At 64.4% G+C, this 19,915-nt stretch overlaps 1 protein-coding gene across 3 annotated transcripts in view; it reads left to right on the top strand.

Annotated features, from left to right (window-relative positions):
• The first annotated feature begins 939 nt into the window (after positions 1–939).
• Positions 940–19,915, top strand: part of DYSF (dysferlin) — a 93,457-nt gene continuing 74,481 nt past the window's right edge. The window contains exons 1-21 of one of the 3 annotated variants that reach the window (XM_050710431.1): positions 940–1,048; positions 6,745–6,800; positions 7,267–7,358; positions 8,807–8,912; positions 9,359–9,473; positions 9,570–9,763; positions 9,932–10,060; positions 10,348–10,410; positions 10,544–10,594; positions 10,688–10,718; positions 11,853–11,968; positions 12,142–12,268; positions 12,440–12,543; positions 13,424–13,492; positions 13,576–13,619; positions 13,863–13,945; positions 15,657–15,772; positions 16,058–16,171; positions 16,625–16,802; positions 17,350–17,474; positions 18,178–18,284. In XM_050710431.1, coding sequence (XP_050566388.1) covers positions 961–1,048; positions 6,745–6,800; positions 7,267–7,358; positions 8,807–8,912; positions 9,359–9,473; positions 9,570–9,763; positions 9,932–10,060; positions 10,348–10,410; positions 10,544–10,594; positions 10,688–10,718; positions 11,853–11,968; positions 12,142–12,268; positions 12,440–12,543; positions 13,424–13,492; positions 13,576–13,619; positions 13,863–13,945; positions 15,657–15,772; positions 16,058–16,171; positions 16,625–16,802; positions 17,350–17,474; positions 18,178–18,284 — 2,108 coding nt within the window. In that variant the 5' untranslated portion in view covers positions 940–960. Of the gene's footprint in view, positions 1,049–4,516; positions 4,693–6,744; positions 6,801–7,266; positions 7,359–8,806; positions 8,913–9,358; positions 9,764–9,931; positions 10,061–10,347; positions 10,411–10,543; positions 10,595–10,687; positions 10,719–11,852; positions 11,969–12,141; positions 12,269–12,439; positions 12,544–13,423; positions 13,493–13,575; positions 13,620–13,862; positions 13,946–15,656; positions 15,773–16,057; positions 16,172–16,624; positions 16,803–17,349; positions 17,475–18,177; positions 18,285–19,915 lie in introns of those variants that run through there. The other 2 variants (XM_035547302.2, XM_050710433.1) reach the window with 2 other exon arrangements.

The following is a 19,915-nucleotide window of genomic DNA, read 5'->3' as shown; positions in this document are numbered from 1 at the left end:
CCCTTTCCTTCCAGACCCCAGCACCTCTCGCGCGCAGCCCGCCAAGCGCTGCAGCTGCCCCACGAAGACGCGCTGCTGAAGCCAGGAGCGTCAGGAAAATAACGTTTCGTCCCCCCTGCGGTGCTGTGGGAAAAGGGAAAACGGGTTAAAAGCCGCATGTATCTCACCGAGGGAGCTGTTACTTTCCCTACATCGCCCCCCAAACCGCACCTCGGCTCATCCTGCGGCGAGCGGCCTGGCAGGGGCAGGGGCTTTGTTTCAGAGCTGCTGCGGGGGGCTCCCCGCGCCCCCCTCCCCTGGGCACAGCTCTGGGGACGCAGCCGCAGGCTCCTGGCAGTTTTAGGTGAAACCCACGGGCTTTTAGCAAAGTTCCCTTTGCGCTCGCCGGGTATTTAGCCTGACCTGCACGTGGCCCCCAGCCCCGCAGTGCCAGCGGTGGGAGTCCCAGCTCCTTGCTGGGGGCTCTTGCAAAAGGGGCGAGGGCTGAGCGGGGGCCTGGGGGGCTCCTGGGGGGGCGCAGGGACGAACCAGGCCCCCCCCCCCCCCCCCCCCCCCCCGGGGAGCAAAGGGGACAAACCGGGGTGCAAAGGGGACAAAGCAGGTTTTGGGGCGGTGGCCTCTGGGTGAAGCCCAAGGCACAAACCGGGGTTCTTGGGGCACGGGAACGGGGCAGCCCCTGCTGGGGCCCGGGGGGGGGGGGGGGGGGGGGGCATTGCGGGGGGGTCCTGCCCGTGCTGGGAGGGACCCCCCTGAGCCTCCTGCTGGGCAACCCGGCCCCAAATAGCCCGGCTCAAAGGGGCCGGGAGCCGTGGGAGCCCCCGGCTGGGGGAAACCGAGGCGGCCCCGGGCTCCCTTCGCCTTTAAGGGGCGGGGGGGGGGCGGGGGGGGGCCGCGCTGCCGCAGTGCGAGGGCGGCGGGGGGGGGAGGCCCGGGGCCGGTAACGGGGCCGGTAACGGGGCGATGCTGCGCGTCTTCGTGCTGCACGCCGAGAACCTCCGCACGCCCGACACCGACATCAGCGATGCCTACTGCGGGCTCGTCTTCCAAGGTGGGGCCGGGGGGGGGCCGGGGGGGGCCGGGGTTGGTGTCTGCGCCCCCCCCCCCCCCCCCCTCGTGCTGGGCGTGCCCGGGGGAACGGCCGGGGCCTGCTGGGAGCGGGGGTCCCGCTACGGGGGGGGTCCCATTATGGGGGGGGTCCTGGTATGGGAGGGGGTGTGGGTGTGGGGGGGTCCCGGTATGGGGGGGGTGGGGGGGGCATTATGGGGGTCCCATGCATGTGCAGGGGTCCCGCTATTGGGGGGGGGTATGGGTGTGTGGAGGTCTCGGTGCGGGGGGGGGTGTCCCATTATGGGGGTCCTGTGAATGTGTGGGGGTTCCAGTATGGGGGGGCGTGGATGTACGGGGTTCCCAGTATATGGGCGGGGGGCTATTATGGGGGTCCCGTGCGTGTGTGGGGGTCCCAGTATGGGGGGGGGCATGGATGTACAGGGTTCCCAGTATATGGGGGGGGGGGTCCCATTATGGGGGTCATGTGCATGTGTGGGGGTCCCAGTATGGGGGGGGGGGCACGGATGTGTGGGGTTCCTAGTATATGGGGGGGTCCTATTGTGGGGGTCCTAGTATGGGGGGGCATGGATGTTCAGGGTTCCCAGTATATGGGGGGGGTCCCATTATGGGGGTCCTGTACAAGTGTGGGGGTCCCAGTACGGGGGGGCGTGGATGTATGGGGTTCCTGGTATGGGGGGGGTCCTGCTGTTGGGGGGGGGGTTTGGATGTGCATGGTTCCTGGTACGGGGGGGGGGGTCCCGTGCACGTGCAGGGGTCCCAGTACGGGGTGGGCATGGATGTGTGGGGTTCCCGGTATGGGGGGAGTCCCCTTAAGGGGGTCCCATGCATGTGCGGGGGTCCTGGTACAGGGCGGGGCATGGATGTGTGGGGTTCCCAGTACGGGGGGGGTCCCCTTAAGGGGGTCCCATGCATGTGCGGGGGTCCCGGTACAGGGGGGGGCATGGATGTGTGGGGTTCCCAGTACGGGGGGGGTCCCCTTAAGGGGGTTCTGTGCATGTGTGGGGGTCCCAGTGCAGGCTCCTGTCAGTGTGCAGGGCCCTAACACAGGGGGCCCAGCACGGGACTGCTGCGGGGCCTTCCCAGTTTGTGCGGGGCTCCCAGTACGGGCCTGCCTCGGGCCTCCAGCCCCCCCCAGCAGCCTGTCCGCGTGTCACAGAGCCACCCACAGCCCCCCCTACCCCCACGCGAGGGGGGCTCGGGGGGGGGGGCTGGGGGCACATAGCTGAGCGGTGACCGCAGCGCAGCACCAGGGCTATTTCTGGGCCCTGCTGCTCTCGCGGGACGGCGCTGCCCGGGGGACGATGGCCTTGGGCCTGCGGGGTCCCAAATGCTCCCCCCCCCCCCCCCCGAGGGGTGACGGGAGAAATGAGGGGGTGTGCGATGTGCCACGCCTGGTTCGCGATGCCCTGGGTGTCTTTGGGGTGAAAAAATGCCTTTTTATGGCTTGCTGGAGAGGGGGGAGCGTGTGTCAGCGCTCGTGTCCTGCAGCTGTGCCGGGCTCTGCGGCCGGGGGGGGACCTCAGGGGGGGGGACCTTCCAGTGGCAGGAGGTCCTCCCGCTGTCACGGTGCCCAGTCGTGGGAAACCCCCCGCCTGCAGGGCTCAGCTCCAGCTTTTTCTTCTTCTTCCCTTCCGCCCGCCCTCATCCTCACCCGCTGGCAGCGCGCAGGGGCTGTGACGAGGGGACCCCCCCTCTGCTCTAGGGGTGGGGGTGGCAGCGGGGATGTGCTCCCCCCACACTGGTGCGTGCTGGGCAGGGGGCTCGGGGCAGGGGCTGCCTGCGTCTCACCCCGTGGGCAGGGTTATGCTTGGGGACCCCCTGCCTCAGGGCACTCAGAGCCCCCAGCCAGCAGCGAGACCCCCCCCAGCAGCACCGGTGCTGGTGTGTCCCCATGGATGTCACAGTGTCCCCAGCAGTGTGGCACCCCCAGGTCCCTGATGCAGGGAACAACCCCGGCTTGCTCCATCCCCGGGGTCCCCATGCTCTGCATTCGGGGGGTGTCACCCCTGGGGTCTGGGCACGTGGCATCCTCCGTACCCCGAGGGCTGCTGCCCCCGGCATCCCCGTGGCTCCCAGCACCCCCAGGTGTCCCGGTGCTTGGTCTCTCGCGGCATTTCCAGGTCCCGGTGCTGTGGCATCTCCAGGGTTTGTAGCATTCCTAGGGCCCGGTGCTTTGTCATGCCTCTTGCTTGCGACATCCCCAGGTCCTTCCGCTCAGTTCTCCTTGCAGCTTGCAGCAGCCCTGGCTTGCTGAACTCCCTGTTCTGCTGCTCCAGCATCCTCAGAGCTTGCAGCATCATCCCTGGCGCTCGCACACCCCTAGCTCGCAGCAGCTCTCTGCTTGGGCATCCCCGGGGCTTGCAGCATCCCCAGCTCACAACATCCCTGATCCTGGTGATTTGCTGTCCTCTGGGTTTGCAGCGTCCCCAGTCCTTAACAACTCCAGGATCCTGGGGCTTGAAGCACCCCCGGTGCTTGCAGCATTCACCGAGTCCTTGTGCCCAGTTATTCCCAGTGCTCTGTTATCCCAGTGCTTGCAGCTCCCTGGGGTCCCAGTGCTCCATTATACCCAGTGCTCACTTATCCCAGTGCTTGCAGCATCCTGGGTCCCGGTGTTCCATTCTTCCCAGTGCTTGCTGCATCCCTGGTCCCAGTACTCTGTTATCCCAGTGCTTGCAGCACCCTGGGGTCCCAGTGCTCCGTTATCCCTGGTGTTTTCTTATGCTGGAGCTTGCAGCATCCGGGGATCCTGGTGCACCTCTATCCCTGGAGGTCGCTTATCCCGGAGCTTGCAGCAGCCCTGGTCCCTGTGCTCTCTTGTCCTGGGCAGCACCCTTGGGTCCCGGTGCTCCGTTATCCCTGGTGCTCTGTTATCATGGAGCCTGCAGCACCCTTGGGTCCCAGAGCCCCATTATCCCCGGTGCCCTGTTATCCCGGTGCTTGCAGCACCCTTGGGTCCTGGTGCTCTGTTATCCCTGGTGTTTCCTTATCCTGGAGCTTGCAGCATCCATGGATCCTGATGCGCCTCTATCCCCGGTGCCTGTTGTCCCGGGGTGTGCAGCACCCTTGGGTCCCCCGGGGCGTGCAGCACCCTGGGGTCCCGGTGCTCCTTTATTCCCGGTGCTCTCTTATCCCGGGGCATGCAGCACCCTTGGGTCCCGGTGCCCTCTGTCCCGGGGCGGGCAGCATCCTGGGGTCCCGCTGCTCCGTTATCCACGGTGCCCGCTTGTTTTGGGGCATGCAGCACCCTTGGGTGCCGGTGCTCCGTTATCCCCGGTGCCCTCTGTCCCGGGGCATGCAGCACCCTTGGGTGCCGGTGCTCCGTTATCCCCGGTGCCCTCCGTCCCGGTGCTCGCAGCCCCCCGTCCCCTGCACCCCCCGCGGCTGCCGCACCGAGGCGCTCCGTGGCACCGCCCGGGCGCCTCCTCCAGCGGCCGGGGAGGGCCGGGGCGGGGGCCGGGACCGGGGCCGGATCCTGCCCGGTGCGGGGCCCGGCCTGGCCTCTCGGTGCCCTGCTCGGCCGCCCAGCCATGCTGCGCTGCGTGCTCCAGCGAGCCAGCCACCTCCCCAACCTAGAGAAGGGGGACAGGCAGAGCGACCCGGTGGCCAGCCTGACTTTCCGAGGTGAGGGCACCCCAAATCTGCCCTTTGGGGCTGGGGGCGGGGGTGGGGGGGGGCAGGATTATTGCTTTGTCTGGATCGAGTTATCCACCGTTTGCAAACTTTTCTGCAAAGCCCGGGGTCCGCGGGGTGCCCGGACAGGACGTACGTCCTGTCCGGGCACCCCGCGGACCCCGGGCTTTGCAAAGCTCCATCCTTGCCCCAGATCCTTGCAAAATTCCCAGGGGACCCCCCACGCACTCCCCACTACCACGTTGACGTTGATCCCCTCCATCCCCGTCCTCCAGCACATCCCAGTGCCTTGCTCACTTGTGTTGCACATCTGCTGAGGATGGGGGTCCCTGGGGTGGGCTCCTCCCCCAAGCTTTCGGGGTGTGCAAAGGGGGGAGTGAAAAATCCCATTGCTTTGGTGGTAGCGGGGATTTTCCCCAGGGGAGGACCTGGGGACGGTGGTCATTCAGCGCCGTCCCCAGCTTGTGGCACAGCGGGGTGACCCCATGGGGCGAGCGCCGGCAAAAAGCAGGGCGCTGCTGCAGGGCGCTGCGCCCTTGGGTGCCCTCTTGGTTGCTTTTGTGCTTTGCTCTGATTAAAGGCTTTTAATTGCTAGTACGAGATTTGTAGTAAATAAATAAATAGCCCCGTGTCTCGGGGTTCATCCCGTTGCTGTTGGCACGGAGGTGATGCTCAGAGGCTTTCCTTCGGCCGCGCTGGGGCAGCGGGGCGATGCCTCTGCACCTCGAAAGCGCACGTTGGGAGGATGTTGTTTCTTTGGCACCCGCTTCCTGGCGGTGGAAAATGTCCATTTTTAGAAAAAAATAAGGAAAGGAAAGGGATGATGAGTGGCTTCTGACCAAGCCTTTCCTGTGCTGTGCTGCGGGTGGGGGGAGCGCGGAGCTCCGAGGTCCCAGGGGGTTCCCTGGGGTGGGCTCCATCCGATGCAGAAAACAGCTCACGGCCAGACCCTGGAGGCACGGGGGAATTCCAGGGCTGTGCACAGCCCCGTGTCTCCAGGATGCACTGAAAGCAGGAGCCGTGCCTGACACGAGGGATGTTCAACGTCTCCGGTGCTTGAGGATGTTCCCCAGGGCTGGGCACCGTGCGGGGATGTGTCCCATGGGGCTGCCTGCTAGCGCACGGAGCCCTCCCTCCTCCTGCTGGCTTAGCTCGGGGCCGGAAGGTGTAGCAGTGGCTCTTTAAAATCTGAAATAGGAAAAGATTAATTTGGCAATGCTTTAAAAAAAAAAAAAAAAAAAACACACGCAAAAAGAAACCAACAACCAGGGGGGCTGTTCCGAGTGCGTGGTCTGGGCTCCCCGCCGGCACCGCGGTACCTCTCTGTGCGCACATGGCACCACACGGAGGGACGGGGCCGGCGGCCACCCGGGGTCCCGCGGGCTTTGAGTCACCGCTATTGTTCTCGTGCTCTTCCTTTTCCTCTTCCCCTGGGCTCGCGGCCGTCCCTCGGGGCCGAGCTGGCGTGCTGCTGCCTTCGGTGTGAACCCAAGGCTCCGGGTTTGGGCGGGGGGCACCGCGGGCTCTCGGTGCTGGGCTGCGCTCAGCCGCTGCCGCCTGGCTCCACGGGGACAGGACGGCTCCGTGGGGACGGGGTGGCAGCGTCCCTGCCCTCACCTCCTGGGGGTGTCTGTGCCACCCCCCGCCAGTGGAGCCCATGAGCTTCGCCCCTGTGCCGTGCGGTGCGGGGGCCCTGGGTCCCGGCTGGGGCAGGAGCGAGGTGCAGCGAGGGGCTGTCCCGCTCTCCGTGGTGCTCTCCAGCCCAAAAATTCTCCCCGGAGCATTTACAAAGGGAGGCAGAGCCTCCTCCCTGCCCTGCCGTGGGGAAACTGAGGCACGGCACAGCGAGAGGAGTGCCCGGGGTTTTCTTGGGGCTCACGGGGCAGTCCCGGAGCCCAGCCTGTGCGCAAGGTTTGGCCTGATCCTGCCCCCGGGAGCCTCTCACCCTTTCTGCTATTCCCACACACACACATCGGGGGGGGGGGGGGAGGATCTGAATTTTGGGGCCGTTCCCGTCAGACCCATGCACGTTGCTCCCCACAGGTGTGAAGAAGAAGACAAAGGTCATCAAGAACAACGTGAACCCAGTATGGAACGAGGTGAGCACGGCTCCATCCCCGTCCCCGTGAGCCCGGGGCTGTCTCCGTTCCACGAGGACGCAGGAACGGTGCGGGACACATCCTGCCGGGGGCAAGGAGAGCCGTGAGCTGGCTCCGCGTGGCCCTTTGCTCCAACCTCTTCCCCTTCCATCAAGATCTTATCAGGGCCAAGCACGCAGATTAAAAGAAACCGTATAAAAATATAGCAGCTCGCAGGGAAAACAAGTGGTTTACGCATCAGCCTGGCCCAGGGGAGGATATTTTTTCCTTCTAACCCTGACCCGTGCGGGTCAAGGTTAAAAAAATAGCTTTTGGCGAGCGAGCAGTAACACAGTTTCGGTGCAGAAATGCTGCGTGCCAGCTCCCCTCGGTTTTCTCCTTTGCTTTTTGACCCGTAGCAAAAACCTGGGCCGGGGTTTCCTCCTGCAAAGGCAGCTGATGCCCGCTCCCCTTTCCTCCCCCGCAGGGCTTCGAGTGGGACCTGAAGGGCACGGCGCTGGACCCTGGGTCCGAGCTCAGCGTCGTCGTGAAAGACCACGAGACCGTGGGGAGAAACCGGTAGGAAAAGCACCGGGGCGAGCCCCACGCCTGCCTCCCCGACTCCGTTTTGCAAAGCCTCGGGCGTGCACTCCGTGCACGCCCGAGGCTTTGCAAATCGGAGTCGGGGGGCGGTGTGCGATATCCAGGCGCTGAGGATGCTGGTGGGAGGCGAGCGCCGCATTGCTGGGCTGCTTTGCACAACGTTTGGGGAGGAAAAAAAAAAAAAAGCTGCTCGGGGCACGGAGCACACACACAGGGACCCTTGTGCCAGCCGCCTCTGCTCGTGGCGATGCTGGTGCCGCGAGGCCACGGTGATGGGGCGCAAGGCCGAGGAGGTGCCACGGCTCTTTTTGGCCGGGATTTGGCCAGGCTCCTTTTGGCTGCTTACGGGGCTGGGGGGGTGGGGGGGAAAGTTTGGAATCGATTCATTTGTGGGCAGCCCACGGTGGGAAACGCAGCTCCGCAGCCTCTGGGACGGGGAGGACGGCCCTGGCGTGACCGATTCCTGCTTCCAGCGCCGGTGCTGATGCTGGATCTGCTGGAAATTGGGCTCGGTCCAGCTCGGTGGCTTTGTGTGCTTCTATAAATGGAGGGGGGCAGAGGGGAGGAGGCTCCGGCTCTGGTGCAGGCAGTTCTCGGCTGCCTGCGGGGGGGGTGCAGCCGCTCCTCTGCGCGCCCACGGAGCCCCCGTGCGGAGCCTCTCCTGTTTGCTGACCCCTTCCCCGCTGGCTTTTTGCCTTCCCTTCCCTACGGAGACGGCACCGAGCTGCCCCTCTGCCGGGGTGCTGCCCCAACAGGGGCAATTAGCAGCGACCCCGCTCCTCTTGGGGAGCGCAGCCCTGTTTCCGCCACTGTCTGCAGAGGAAATGGAAGGAGACGGGGAGGGGAAGACGGCCCTCTCCCTGTGGGAGAAGCGCTCGGCCTCTCAAGCCCTCCTGAAGTGGTGGGGAAGGAAACGGGGAGCGGGAGAGGAGGCAGCAGCAGCGGCTGTGGAGCAGCAGAGCTGGGCTGGGCGCTTTGCCTGCGCCTGCCGAGCGGAGGCACCGAAGCAGCCACTGCGAGAGAATCCAGCTTGATAGGGGAAACTTGATATATCCAGCTTGATCGGGGAAAATTGCTCCCGTGGTGGTTTAAAATCCACCTGGGTATCACGGGGAACGGAAGCCCGTGGAGAGCCTTGATTTTGTGGACTCCTCTGCCCTGCTGAAACCCCCCGAGCCATTTCTCTCTCCCTTTTTATTCTGGGTACAGCTGGCACAGAAAGTCCATCCAAGGAGCTGACAGCTCCCCGCTCCTCAGAGCGGCCTTCCAGGTGCTTTTTTGTGCTAAAAAGGGCACAGAGTCCCCAGAAGTCCCCACGTTGTCTGAGCAGGGCAGGCAGCCCCGAGGCTCCGAGCATCCTCCCCAGCAGCGTCCAGGTTCCTCGGCCCCTTCCCCCGCTGACCCCCGGTGCTCTCGGCCCCCAGGTTTTTGGGAGAAGCCCGCGTGCCCCTGCGAGATGTCCTGTCCTCCCCCAGCCTGGCGGCCTCCTACAACGTCCCCTTGCTGGACACCAAGAAGCAGACCACCGGGGTGAGTCCCTGCCTGGGGGCGGCCGTGCCATCGCTCCTCCTTAAGCTGCCCCCTTGGTACGAAGTCAGAAGCAGCCTCTTCCCCGCCCCCCCCCCCCCCCGGGGCTGTGGGGAGAACCGACCTCAGGTGTTCCCATGGGGGCAGCGGCTTTTTGCCCTGCCAGCCTCCCCTGGGGCCGTCGATAACCCCGTGGCCCTGGCCCCCAGCCTGGCAGGGCCCCAGTTTGGGACCAGTTTCCCCATCCTGGTCCCTTCAGCTTTGGTTCACCTTCCCACGAGCTCGGGGAGGGGGCAGCAGGAGGACACCCCGCTTGCACGGGGGCTTGCACGGGGACCCCGGGAGCTGTGCCGGGGGGTCTCCCGCTGCATCCCACGTGGGAACCCCTCCTCTGCGCCTTGCAGGCTGGGGAGAGCTCTGTGACACCTCTCCTCTTATTTTTTCCCCAGGCTTTCCTCATCCTGCAGGTGTCTTACACCCCCCCTCCGGGCGCTGCTCCCCTCTTCCCTCCTCCGTCCCCCCCTGAGCCGTCGCCGGGGGCTGCTGAGCCCGACACGGTCACCGGTAATGAGAGCGCCCCGCGTGCGGCACGGGGGGACGCGTCCCCTATAGCCCACCCGAAGCCCCCTCAGCAACCTCCCTGCCTCCCGCCCCGCGCAGAGGCGCCCACCGAGGAGGAGGAGGCTGAGGACCGGGCGGCGACGGGGGACGAGACGGAGCCCGCGTCCTCGGGGCCAGCAGGGTCCGAGCCGCCCTCGCTGCCCCGCAAGCCCCCGGTGCACCACGTCCACGGGGTGAGGCGGAGGAGGAGCTCGCCCAAAAAGCCCCTGTCCAACAAGCCGCAGGACTTCCAGGTGAGGCACGGCCGGGTCCTGGTGCGTCCCCTGTGGGGGTCCCGGGTCCTGGTGCGTCCCCCGTGGGGGTCCCGGGTCCTGGTGCGTCCCCCATGGGGGACCTGGGCAGCACCCAATGCCCACCCCGGCTGCCCGCTGAGCCCTGCCCTTTCTCCCCTCCTGCCGCAGATCCGGGTGCGGGTGATCGAGGGCCGGCAGCTGCCCGGGGTTAACATCAAGCCCGTGGTGAAGGTGACGGCCGCGGGGCAGACCAGGAGGACCAGGATACGCAAGGGCAACAGCCCCTTCTTCGACGAGGTGAGGCCTGGGGGGGGTGTCGGGAGAGGCTGGGGGGAGCTTTGGGGGTCAGGACCCTAACGGAGGCACCGGTACAGCTCAGGGGTTGGGGTTTGGCTACCAGGGGCTGCAGCCCAAGCTGCAGCAAGAAGATGCTTTGGCTGGCCGAGCGTCCCCTGGCTCTGTGGAGGGCGCATCCTGGCCACCTCCCCGAGGTGTCCCAGAGCCCCATGCCCGGGCAGGGCAGCACGGCTGGGTGCACAGGATGGCGGCGCTCAGCCCTATGCCGTGCTCCCTCTGCCCTGCAGACCTTCTTCTTCAACGTCTTCGAGTCGCCAGCCGAGCTGTTCGACGCGCCCATCTTCATCACGGTGAGCTGCTCCGGTTCCTCCCTGGGGATGCGCGGGGCTGGTGCTCGCCCTGTCCCCGCCCCACTCTGCCCGGGGACCTGTCCCTGTTCCCAGCTCGGTGCTGCACTCAGTGCTGTGCCTTCTCCTCCCGCAGGTGGTGGACTCTCGGTCCTTCCGGACGGACTCGGTGATCGGGGAGTTTCGGGTAAGGGCGCGCTCACGCCTCTTCCCCCCCCCGTCCCAGCCTCTCGGGCTCGCAGCACGAGGCGAGCGCTTGCTTTTGTCTTGTTGTTCACAGATGGATGTCGAGACCATTTATTTGGAGCCAAGTGAGTTCAGCTGCTGGGGTCGCTTGCTGTGGCAGGGGGGCAAGTGCTCTGGGTGACGCTTTTTTGGGGTCAAACATAGGGGAAATGCACGCAGCCATCCCGGTTATCCCTGGATGCCTGTACCAGAGGGGCAGAGGGGGGTCGTGAAGGAAGGATAAAGTGATGCTTATCAAAAATTTCCCACCCAAATCCCTGCAGAGAAAAGTGGGATAGTTAGCCACAAAGAGCTAAGACCTACAAGGCAGATAAAGGGAAGTGTGGTGTGGGGCGCTCTCGTGCTGAAGGGGCGGCCTCGTGCTCCCCTGAAATCCATAGCAGCCTCCCAGCAGACTCAGAGGGAGCAGGGCTCTGGCAGATTGCCTTCTGCAGGTGTCCTGGCCTCTGGAGGTGTCCTAAGTGGCACTGACTGGTCACCAGAGGACCAAGGCAACCCTTCTGGTTGTTTCCAGGGGCACGAACACTGCACCAGCAGTGGCAGGAGCTTTTTAGGGTACACGTGTCTGCTCCCTAGTGACTCGGGGGGAGCCTGTGCGGGCTGTGCTGCCAGCCTGGCAGATCGCTCCCCTTCCCCTGCTGCAGCTCAAACAACTCATTTCAGCCCTGTCCTGAGGCTGTGCCCCAAGACAGATCCATCTTGTGCTGCTTAAACATGGCTGTGGTGGCTGGGTCAGGGGTAACGCACCTACCTGGACACCCCCGGGGCTTGGTGTGATAGCACAAGCAGACGTGTGTATCACCTACACTGTGCAAACCCATACAAATGCCTTGTACAAGCCCTGACCCACCCGGGTCACTCGTAAGGGCCTGCAGGGGGTGACCGATGGGTGACCAAGGCGCAGCCACGCACTGATCTGTGGAGTAAAGCAACAGAAATGCTTTGGTGGCTGCCGTCTTCCTCGATATTATACCTCCATCTTCATTATGCTGAAAGAGAGGACATGGAAACGATGCAGTTTCTTCCCTCCACAAAGTCAAATCACACCTCTGTAAGGTTGTTCGTCTACCAACTGCTTTGTTACATCCATTTGTTGTTTTAAAAAAAAAAAAAAAACCCAAACCACAAAATCATCCTTGAGGCCTCCCCCTGCTCCTGAGGCCCAGCAGTGAGTGTTAATTCATCCTCCCCCCCCCCAGAGCACGCCTTCCTCAGGAAGTGGCTGCTGCTCTCCGACCCCGAGGACTTCTCCGCGGGGGCCAAGGGCTACCTGAAGGTCAGCCTGTTCGTGCTGGGGCCCGGAGATGAAGCACCCGTGAGTATCGGTGTGGGATGGACGGACTGCCCAGGGCTGCTGAACCCAGGGGAGCCGCGGCCTCGACCTGCCCTGGTCTCAGGTGCCGGGCTTCGAGCTGCGTGTGGGGTTTTGCTGCTCATATCGGGGCTTTGAGGAATGACTTTTGGGGTTTTCCTCCTGTTGTCCCACAGCTGGAGAAGAAGGAGGTCTCTGAGGACAAGGAGGACATCGAAGGGAACCTCTTGCGTCCCACCGGGGTCACCCTGAGAGGGGCTCACTTCTGCCTGAAGATCTTCAAAGCTGAGGACTTGCCCCAGAGTAAGTGTTTCCTCGTGGCAGGCCCATCCCATGGCGTTGTGGAGAGGACCAAGGTGCCGATGAGGAAGCTTTGCCCTCAGCCTTGTCCCCGGGACCTCGCCGACGTGGTGCACGGGGAGACGGGTGTCCTCACGGGCTCGCAGCCCTCCCAGCCCCTCTTTCCCCCTGCAGTGGATGACGCCGTCATGGACAACGTCCGGCAGGTCTTCGGCTTTGAGAGCAACAAGAAGAACCTGGTCGACCCCTTTGTGGAAGTCAGCTTCGCGGGCAAGATGGTGAGCGGCCGGAGAGGGGTCCCCCGGGCTGGGGACGTGGGGTGCATGGCACGCTGTGCCGTGGTGGTGGGTTGTGGCATGCTGGGTGCACCGCGGTGCTGTCTCCGCCGGGCTCTTCGTGGTGCTGTTGTGTTAGAAATGAAGGTGCTGAGGCTGTGCTGGGGGGAAGGGGATAACTCAGCAGCAAGCTCCCAGCCGAGGGCTGTGCTGCTCGAGCGGGTGCTGGCTGTCCCTACGTCCCCCTGCCACCAGCCGGGACGTGGAGGTGGCTCCAGAGGCTTTGCAGGGCCCCATCCTGCTCCCTTTGCTGCCCCAGACAAAGCGGTGCCTTCACGTCCCTGAGCCACCCTTGGGCTGCAATCCGCAGCGGCAGCGAGGGGCTGAAAGCCTCTGCCCTGCCCTGGAGGGGTTGGGGGTCTCACCTAGTACAGGGGCAGGGGGTGGCTTTTTGGGGGTCCTGGGGCGAGACCCCCGAGCAGCCCATTGCACCCTCTGCCTCCTGCGCAGACGGGGTTTACCTGCCCAGTGCAGAGCCCCACGGGCCGGAGCCATTGAAGGGAACCTTTATTTTGGGGATGTGAGACTTCCCAGCTCCGCGGGGAGAAAAAGGCACTGAGCAGCTCCAGGGATGGAGTGCAGGGAGCTGGGGGGCTCCCTTGGCATGGGGCTGGCTCAGGAGGGGACCTGCAAAGGCCTGGGCAGGGAGATGGTGCCCAAGGGACGGACCCAGCCTGGTGGAGGAGCTGAGGTTTCCTGGTGGATGGGGCACCCGGGAGCTCTGCTTTCCTTAAGGAAAAGTTCCCGGGGGGCCGTTAGTCACAAGCAGAAACGCTGCGGCTGCCTGGTGGCCCTGACCCCATCCCCGCTCCTGCACCTCCAGCTCTACTCGAGGATCCTGGAGAAGAACGCCAACCCCCAGTGGAACCAGTGCCTGACGCTGCCGGCGATGGTGAGCGCCGTGCCCGCTCCCGGCTGCCCCCAAGTGCTCCCCGGAGCCCCCGGCCACCGCTCACCGCTCCGCTCTCTTCCCAGTTCCCTTCCATGTGCGAGAAGATGCGGATCCGGGTGACCGACTGGTGAGTGGGGACGTGGTCCCAGGACGGGGACAGGGTGCGTGAGGGCGGTGGAGGGGGCACCAGATCCCCTTAAAACCAGGGAGTATCTGTGGGGGTGGAGATGCGCTCATGGAGCAGGGGATGCTTGGCACGGGCCGTGTTTGGGCCGTGGGCCGTGTCTGGGACGAGACGTGGGTTGTTTTTGGGACGTGGGCCGTGTTTGGGACGAGACGTGGCCGTGTTTGAGACGTGGCCGTGTTTCAGGGACCGTCTCACGCACAACGACATCATCGGCACCACCTACCTCTGCATGTCCAAGATCTCGGCGCCCGGCGGGGAGCTGGAGGGTAAGGGCGGGCGGCAGGATGTGGCCCACGGTGCATGACCATGAAGGAGCGCTGCATGCTCGTGGCTGAGGTTGGTGTTGGCTTGGAGGAAGGAGCAGCCAGGAAGGTCTCTGCCGGGTCACCGGGGCTGGGGGAGAAGCAGGGGGACATGGGCAGGGTGCTGGTGGTGGCTCCATCCCGCGGGGGTGGCTGCATGCTGTGGCCTGCTGGACGTGGTCCCTCCTGCTTCGTGGCCCTACAGATCTTCAGGTCCTTCTGGGGCCGTGGGGAGGGGTGGCTGTGGTGCAGCTGAGGTTTCGTGTCCTCTCTTGTGACCAGAGGTGACTGCAGGTGGTGACAGCGGTGTCGCCGGTGCAGGAAGATGCCACCTGTGCGCGCTCCCACTGATGGCTCCTCCTTAGGTGGCATTTAGGGGCTGTTGGGGTGGGGGCTGAGGTCCGGCCTGTGCTGAGAGCAGTGTTTGAGGTGCCAGGAGCCTTCCCGAGTGAAGGGCCACCGCGGAGGTGCTGGCAGGGACTGGGTGGGTAATGCCGACCGTGTCACTTGTGCTGAGCAGGGAGGGACGCGGGATGCGCTCGTGGCGATTTCTCTGCTTGCAGGGCTGCTGCGAGCCACGGCGAGGCTGGAGCAGAGGCTGCCCTAACGTGCACGAGTGTCCTGCTGCTAACGAGCCTGGTGACGCCTGCTGTCCTCCTGGGCCCTCGCTCTGCTCCCTGCAGCAGCCCGGCACGGCGAGCCTGCACCGCAGCATCCCCAAGCTGTGCATGTGCACATGCTCCTCGCGCTTTCCCACTTTGAAGTGTGGCTCCCGGGCTGGTTTGGAGACGGAAGGGGGGGCCGGGGAGGGAGAGGAGGAGGCTGGAAGGGGTCTGTGGGACTGGCAACCCCCAGCTGAACCCCCCTGCCCCTCAGCTCCATCTGGCTTCTGCAACGCATGGAGCATCCTTCAGGAGCATCCTTCATCCCTTGGGGCTTCCACACACGCCCTGCAGCCCCCAACCAGCCTCCCCCTTTCTCTTTCTCTGTTGGCACCGAGAGCCCACGGCAGTGCCGCCTCCTCCTCCTCCTCCTCATTCTCCGTAACCCACCGCCCTCCGGTGCGCTCCCCCTCCTAACCTCTTTCCATTTCTTTGTGCTTCAGATGAGTTTCCTGCTCTCGCGAAGCCTCTGAAAGCCGCAGACCGTACGTCCCCTTAGCCTCTCGGTTTGCAATCGCCGCCCTGGTAATTTTTTTTCCTGCTGTCGTTGCCGCCGTTAGGGCCGGAGCGTTGGCCAGAGCTGGGAGAGCAGCGGCTGCGCCGTGCCCGAGCACCTCGATGGGGGGACCTCCTGCCCTGCGGAGCGGGGAAGGGCTCCGGTGTCCTCCCCTTGGTGGCTTTGGGGTGTCCCCACGGGGCAGCGATGGTTTTGTGGCGGTGGCGGTGTGTTGTGTGCTGAGCTTTTGGGGTCCAGCGTGGTGCTTGGGAGCTCGGAGCAGCACCACGCAACGGGTTTCTGCTGCTCGTCTGCTTGAGGTGCCCTAAAATCGAGCACTGCTCTTCCAAGCACTGTCCCATGGCCTGATGCACCCCGGGGCTGCTGTAAGTCCATTCAGCATCCTGGCAGCTCCCAGGCTCGCAGGGCTCGCAGTGGACACAGCATTTTGGTGGCCACCGGGCACGGCCGCGAGGTGCCCGCGGGTCGCTGACGGCTCCTTCCCTGTGCCCTGCAGTGGACGACGGGCTGGGCTTCCTGCCGACCTTCGGCCCCTGCTACATCAACCTCTACGGCAGCCCCCGGGAGTTCACCGGCTTCCCCGACCCTTACGAGACGCTCAATTTGGGAAAGGTGAAGTCGGCTTCTTTCCAGCACGGCCTGAAATAAGTTAACCTTCCTCCCTGCCAAAAGCAAGCTGCTGCTAACCCGAACCGGCTGCGTTACCAGGAGCCTGCCCCGGCTCTTCCCGCTGGCCGAACCCTCTTGGTGTCGCTGCGCTGCCCACACGCTCCCCGCCTCCGAAGCGCTGGCAGAATTGCTTTGCCCAATCTCGCCCCTCGGCAGCGAGGCTGAACAAGCAGAGAGGTGCCGGGGACGGGCTCCTGGGTGCTGACCCTGTCCTTGGTCTACCCCAAGGGCGAGGGCGTCGCGTATCGTGGCAGGGTGCTGGTGGAGCTGGAGACCAGGCTGGTGGAGCACGTGGAGCAGAAGGTGGAGGACATCTCTGCCGATGACATCCTGCGGGTGGAGGTAACGGGGTCTCTGTGGTCTGTCACCGGGTCCTGGCGAGGGATGGGTGAGGGATGTGAGCGGTGGTGTGGTGTCCTGGAGGGTGGGTGTCCCCTGCTGTGTTTTCATCCCACGGTGTCCAGCTTGCTCTGAGCTGCTGCATGGTAGAGAGCACACCGCAGTGAGCACGGGTGGTGGGACATTTGCTTTAAAAGGACACCGGTCCCATCTCAGGCGCTGTTGCAGACGTGTTCCTGGTGCTCATTTCTCTAGGATTAACATCCATTCTCCACACAGAAAGCTCTAGTCTCCTCTGTCAGGTCCTTCCTAAATCTCACCCCAAATTCCCTCGAAGCACCGTGTCCTCTTCCCTGCCATAACCTTTTCCATCTCAGAGGCTTTGCCGGGTTGGTGTGTGGGGGCAGTGGGGGTCTGTGCGTAGACCCCATGGCCCCGTCCCCGTGCCTGTTGCAGAAGTACCTGCGCCGGCGCAAGTACTCCCTCTTCGCCGCCTTCTACTCGGCCACCATGCTCCAGGACGTGGACGACGCCATCCAGTTTGAGGTCAGCATCGGCAACTACGGCAACAAGTTCGACAACACCTGCCTGCCCTTGGCCTCCACCACGCAGTACAGCCGGGCCGTGTTCGACGGTGAGCCGGGGGGTCTCCATCCGTGGGGGGCTTCGCGACCCATCTGGACGTGGATGACGTCTGGTGGGCTCTGTCTGAGCAAGGGCTGGGACCAGGAGGACCCCGGAGGTGCCTCCAAGCTCAGCCACTGTATGAAGACACTGGTGCACGTGGAAATGGGTGACCAGGGAGGCGTGGGGAAGGCAGGACAGCTCTGGGCATGGAGCGTAGAGCAGTCCCCGGCCCTAATAATGCCCGTTTAAGGTGGCCTTTCCTTGGCTGCTGCGGGGCTCTGGTGTGAGGTGTCCTCACCACGCTGTGGTTGTTCCCCCGGAGTGGCTGCAGGGAGGCTCATCGCCTCCATTTGGCCCTCGCTGCCCACAGCTCCGCTGCTCATGGGTTCTGGGAGCAAGGTCCCCATCTTCCTGCTCCCAGAGCACCAAACGATGGGCTCCTGCCCACGGCCAGATGATGATGCGCTGCCCTCCTTCACCTCTGCTCTGGTCCTGAGCAGGGAGGTGCCCGTCACCGCGATGTCCCGAGCTCACCCGTGTGTTGTGCCCTCCAGGCTGCCAGTATTACTACCTGCCCTGGGGCAACGTGAAGCCCGTGGTGGTGTTGTCGTCCTACTGGGAAGATATCAGCGCCCGGACTGATGCTCAAAACCTTCTCCACCACGCGGCAGACAGGCTGGTGAGTGCCACAGGGACAGGGTCAGGGACAAGGACAGTCCTCCTGTCTGCATCCCACCTGGGGGCACAGGGAGGGGACGGAGGCCATCTCCATGCTGGGTCAGGGTTGGGGTTTGTTGGGACATTGGGGTCCCAGGGGGCCCTGCTCAGCCATGGACTGAAGAGGGGAAAGGGAAATAAGTGTTGCTTGGAGAAGTCCTCGCCTGTGGAGCTGCCTCCGCTGGTGCCAGAGCCTTGGGTTGTGGGAGCCCCAGGATGAGGAGCTGGCGCAGGGGCCAGCGGTGCAGCAAGCCCTGGGCTCTGTGCTTGCCAAAACCCAGGCTGTTTCCTCTCCTTCCGTGGCTTCCAGCTGGTGCAGGGGTCAGCACGGTGCTGGATGGGAAGGGGGGGGCCACCCTCACCCCCGTGGGGTGACAGCGGGGTGCTTCGCTGTGCCACCCGCCAGGGAGCCAGCGCAGACGCAGGAGGCAGGGCTTCCTTCAGCTTCTGGGCCGTTTATGGGATTTCTTGCTGTGCTGCACGGTCGTTTCCCCCGGGGAGCTCCAACAGGAGCAAATCCGGGGGTGCTGAGCGCTGGCAGGGCCAGGTGGGAGTTCCTGAGTGGGGAGCAGCCCTGGGTGCTTGCCAGGAGGGCGCTGGAGGTGGGGAGGAGCGGGGTGCCGGGGGTCCCCCTGTGCTGCTCCTCACCCCCCTGTGTCATGCAGGAAGCCAACCTGGAGAAGGTCCAGCTCGCGCTGAAGGCCAAGTGCTCGCCGAGCGAGCTGGACTCCCTGGGCGCCCAGCTGCTGGCTGATATCATCGCCGACTGCAGGTATTTCTGCGAGCCTTTCCATGCCGTTTATTGCGAGAGCGCTTATTTATCTTGGAAGGGACGACTTCTTCTTTTTAATTTTTTTTTTTTTTAATGCTGAAAAAAGGCCGGTCATTTGCTAATGTTTACTTCAAAGGTTGCTGAGCCAAGGCACGGAGCTGAAAAGGTGACGGTTAAGGCAAGTCGTAAATTTCCAGCCCTCGCACGAGGGCTGCAGCCCGGCGCACATGAATGAGCCGCGTTGTGCCGCGGGGCCAGGGACGGAGCTCCTGCTCTGGGGGGGTCGCCAGGGCCAGGAGCCACCCCCTTGGTGGCTTCCCGAGGTGTTTTGTGTGTGCTGTGTGTGAAGCATCCGTGTGAGCCCCCGGGGGCTGTTGGGCTGTGCCTGTTGTGTGTCCGGTGGAGGGGATGGAGGTGTTGGAGACGTGGGGCTGGATGGTGTGGGTGTCCCGCTGCCCCCATGCCTCCACCCCGGGCAGATGCAGGACGGGCTGTCGTGGGGCTGAGCTCTGTTTTCATCTCCTATGTGGTCTCCTGGGGTATCTCCAGGACTCTCCTCATCCCCAGAAGCCTCCCAGCCCCCCTGGCCCTTGCCTGCCCACGGGGGCACGTGAAGATGTTGAGTTCACACCTGCCCCGCACCACCACCGGGCTGCGCCCCGCTTGTGCCCCATCGGGGTGGCTTTTCTCCTTCAAGCCGCCTGGTCCCCACTGGCCACCAGCAAAACTTGTCCCTCTGGGGATGCTGAGGTGGTGTGGCGAGGAGCTTTGCCTTTTGAAGGTCTTGCCAAACCCCTGGCAGTATCTCGAGGGAGGCTGGCAGGGAGCAGCTGGGCTGTGGCCAGCCCTGCTCTGTGCCACGGTGCCTCGCTGGGGACCCCAGCAGTGGGGGCAGGTGGACCTCACCGTGCTCGTGGGGTGGCTCTTGGTGCTTCAGTTCAGCAGAGAGGGAGAATTTGGTCCTCCCCGCGGTCCTTGAGGTCACTGAACCTGCTGGGACCAGTGTCCCCTAGCTCTACCGGCAGCCTGCTGCACCCCGTGGTTTGTGCTGGTCACTGGAGGTTGGGGAGATGGTGCTGAGCCTGCTGCACTAGCCTGGGGCACCCCTTTTGGACTGGACACCTCTTCCCTTCAGCAAGGAGACCCTGAGCGGGCTGGCCCTGCTCCACAGACCTCTTGGAGGACACTTAAAAATCCCCACACTCGCAGGCCTCCCTGTTTATTTGCTTTTGAGCCTCGTAAAGGAGATGTGTTTCGCCCCACACACACGCTGGCTCCGCTGGAAAGGTCAGCGCCGTCCTCGGGCCGTAAATCCTCCCCGTGCGCGGGACGTGACCTGAGGGATGAGCCACGGAGCTGGGTTTTCCTGAGGTGCTGCATCCTCCAAACCAAATTCAATTAACCGGGAGGGAGGGGAAGAACGTGGCAGCGAGCTGTGCCAGGCCCGCGGCTCCCCTGGCTCCTCGCCCCGCTCTGTGCTCAGCTCCTGCCGTAAGCGGCTCCGGAGGGGCTTGGCAAGGGGACTGGGGTGGTACATGGCGGTGGGGGCTGCTGTGACGGCTACGATGGCTTTTTTTTGGGAGGGTTTCACCCTGTTGCATGCTGTGCCCTGGGGGACAAGCTGACCCGTG

The sequence above is a fragment of the Cygnus atratus genome, chromosome 4 (genome assembly GCF_013377495.2).
Source record: "Cygnus atratus isolate AKBS03 ecotype Queensland, Australia chromosome 4, CAtr_DNAZoo_HiC_assembly, whole genome shotgun sequence".
Lineage (NCBI taxonomy): Eukaryota > Metazoa > Chordata > Aves > Anseriformes > Anatidae > Cygnus > Cygnus atratus.
Note: the sequence above shows the minus strand (reverse complement) of the source record. Positions and strands in the feature narration are given on the sequence as shown.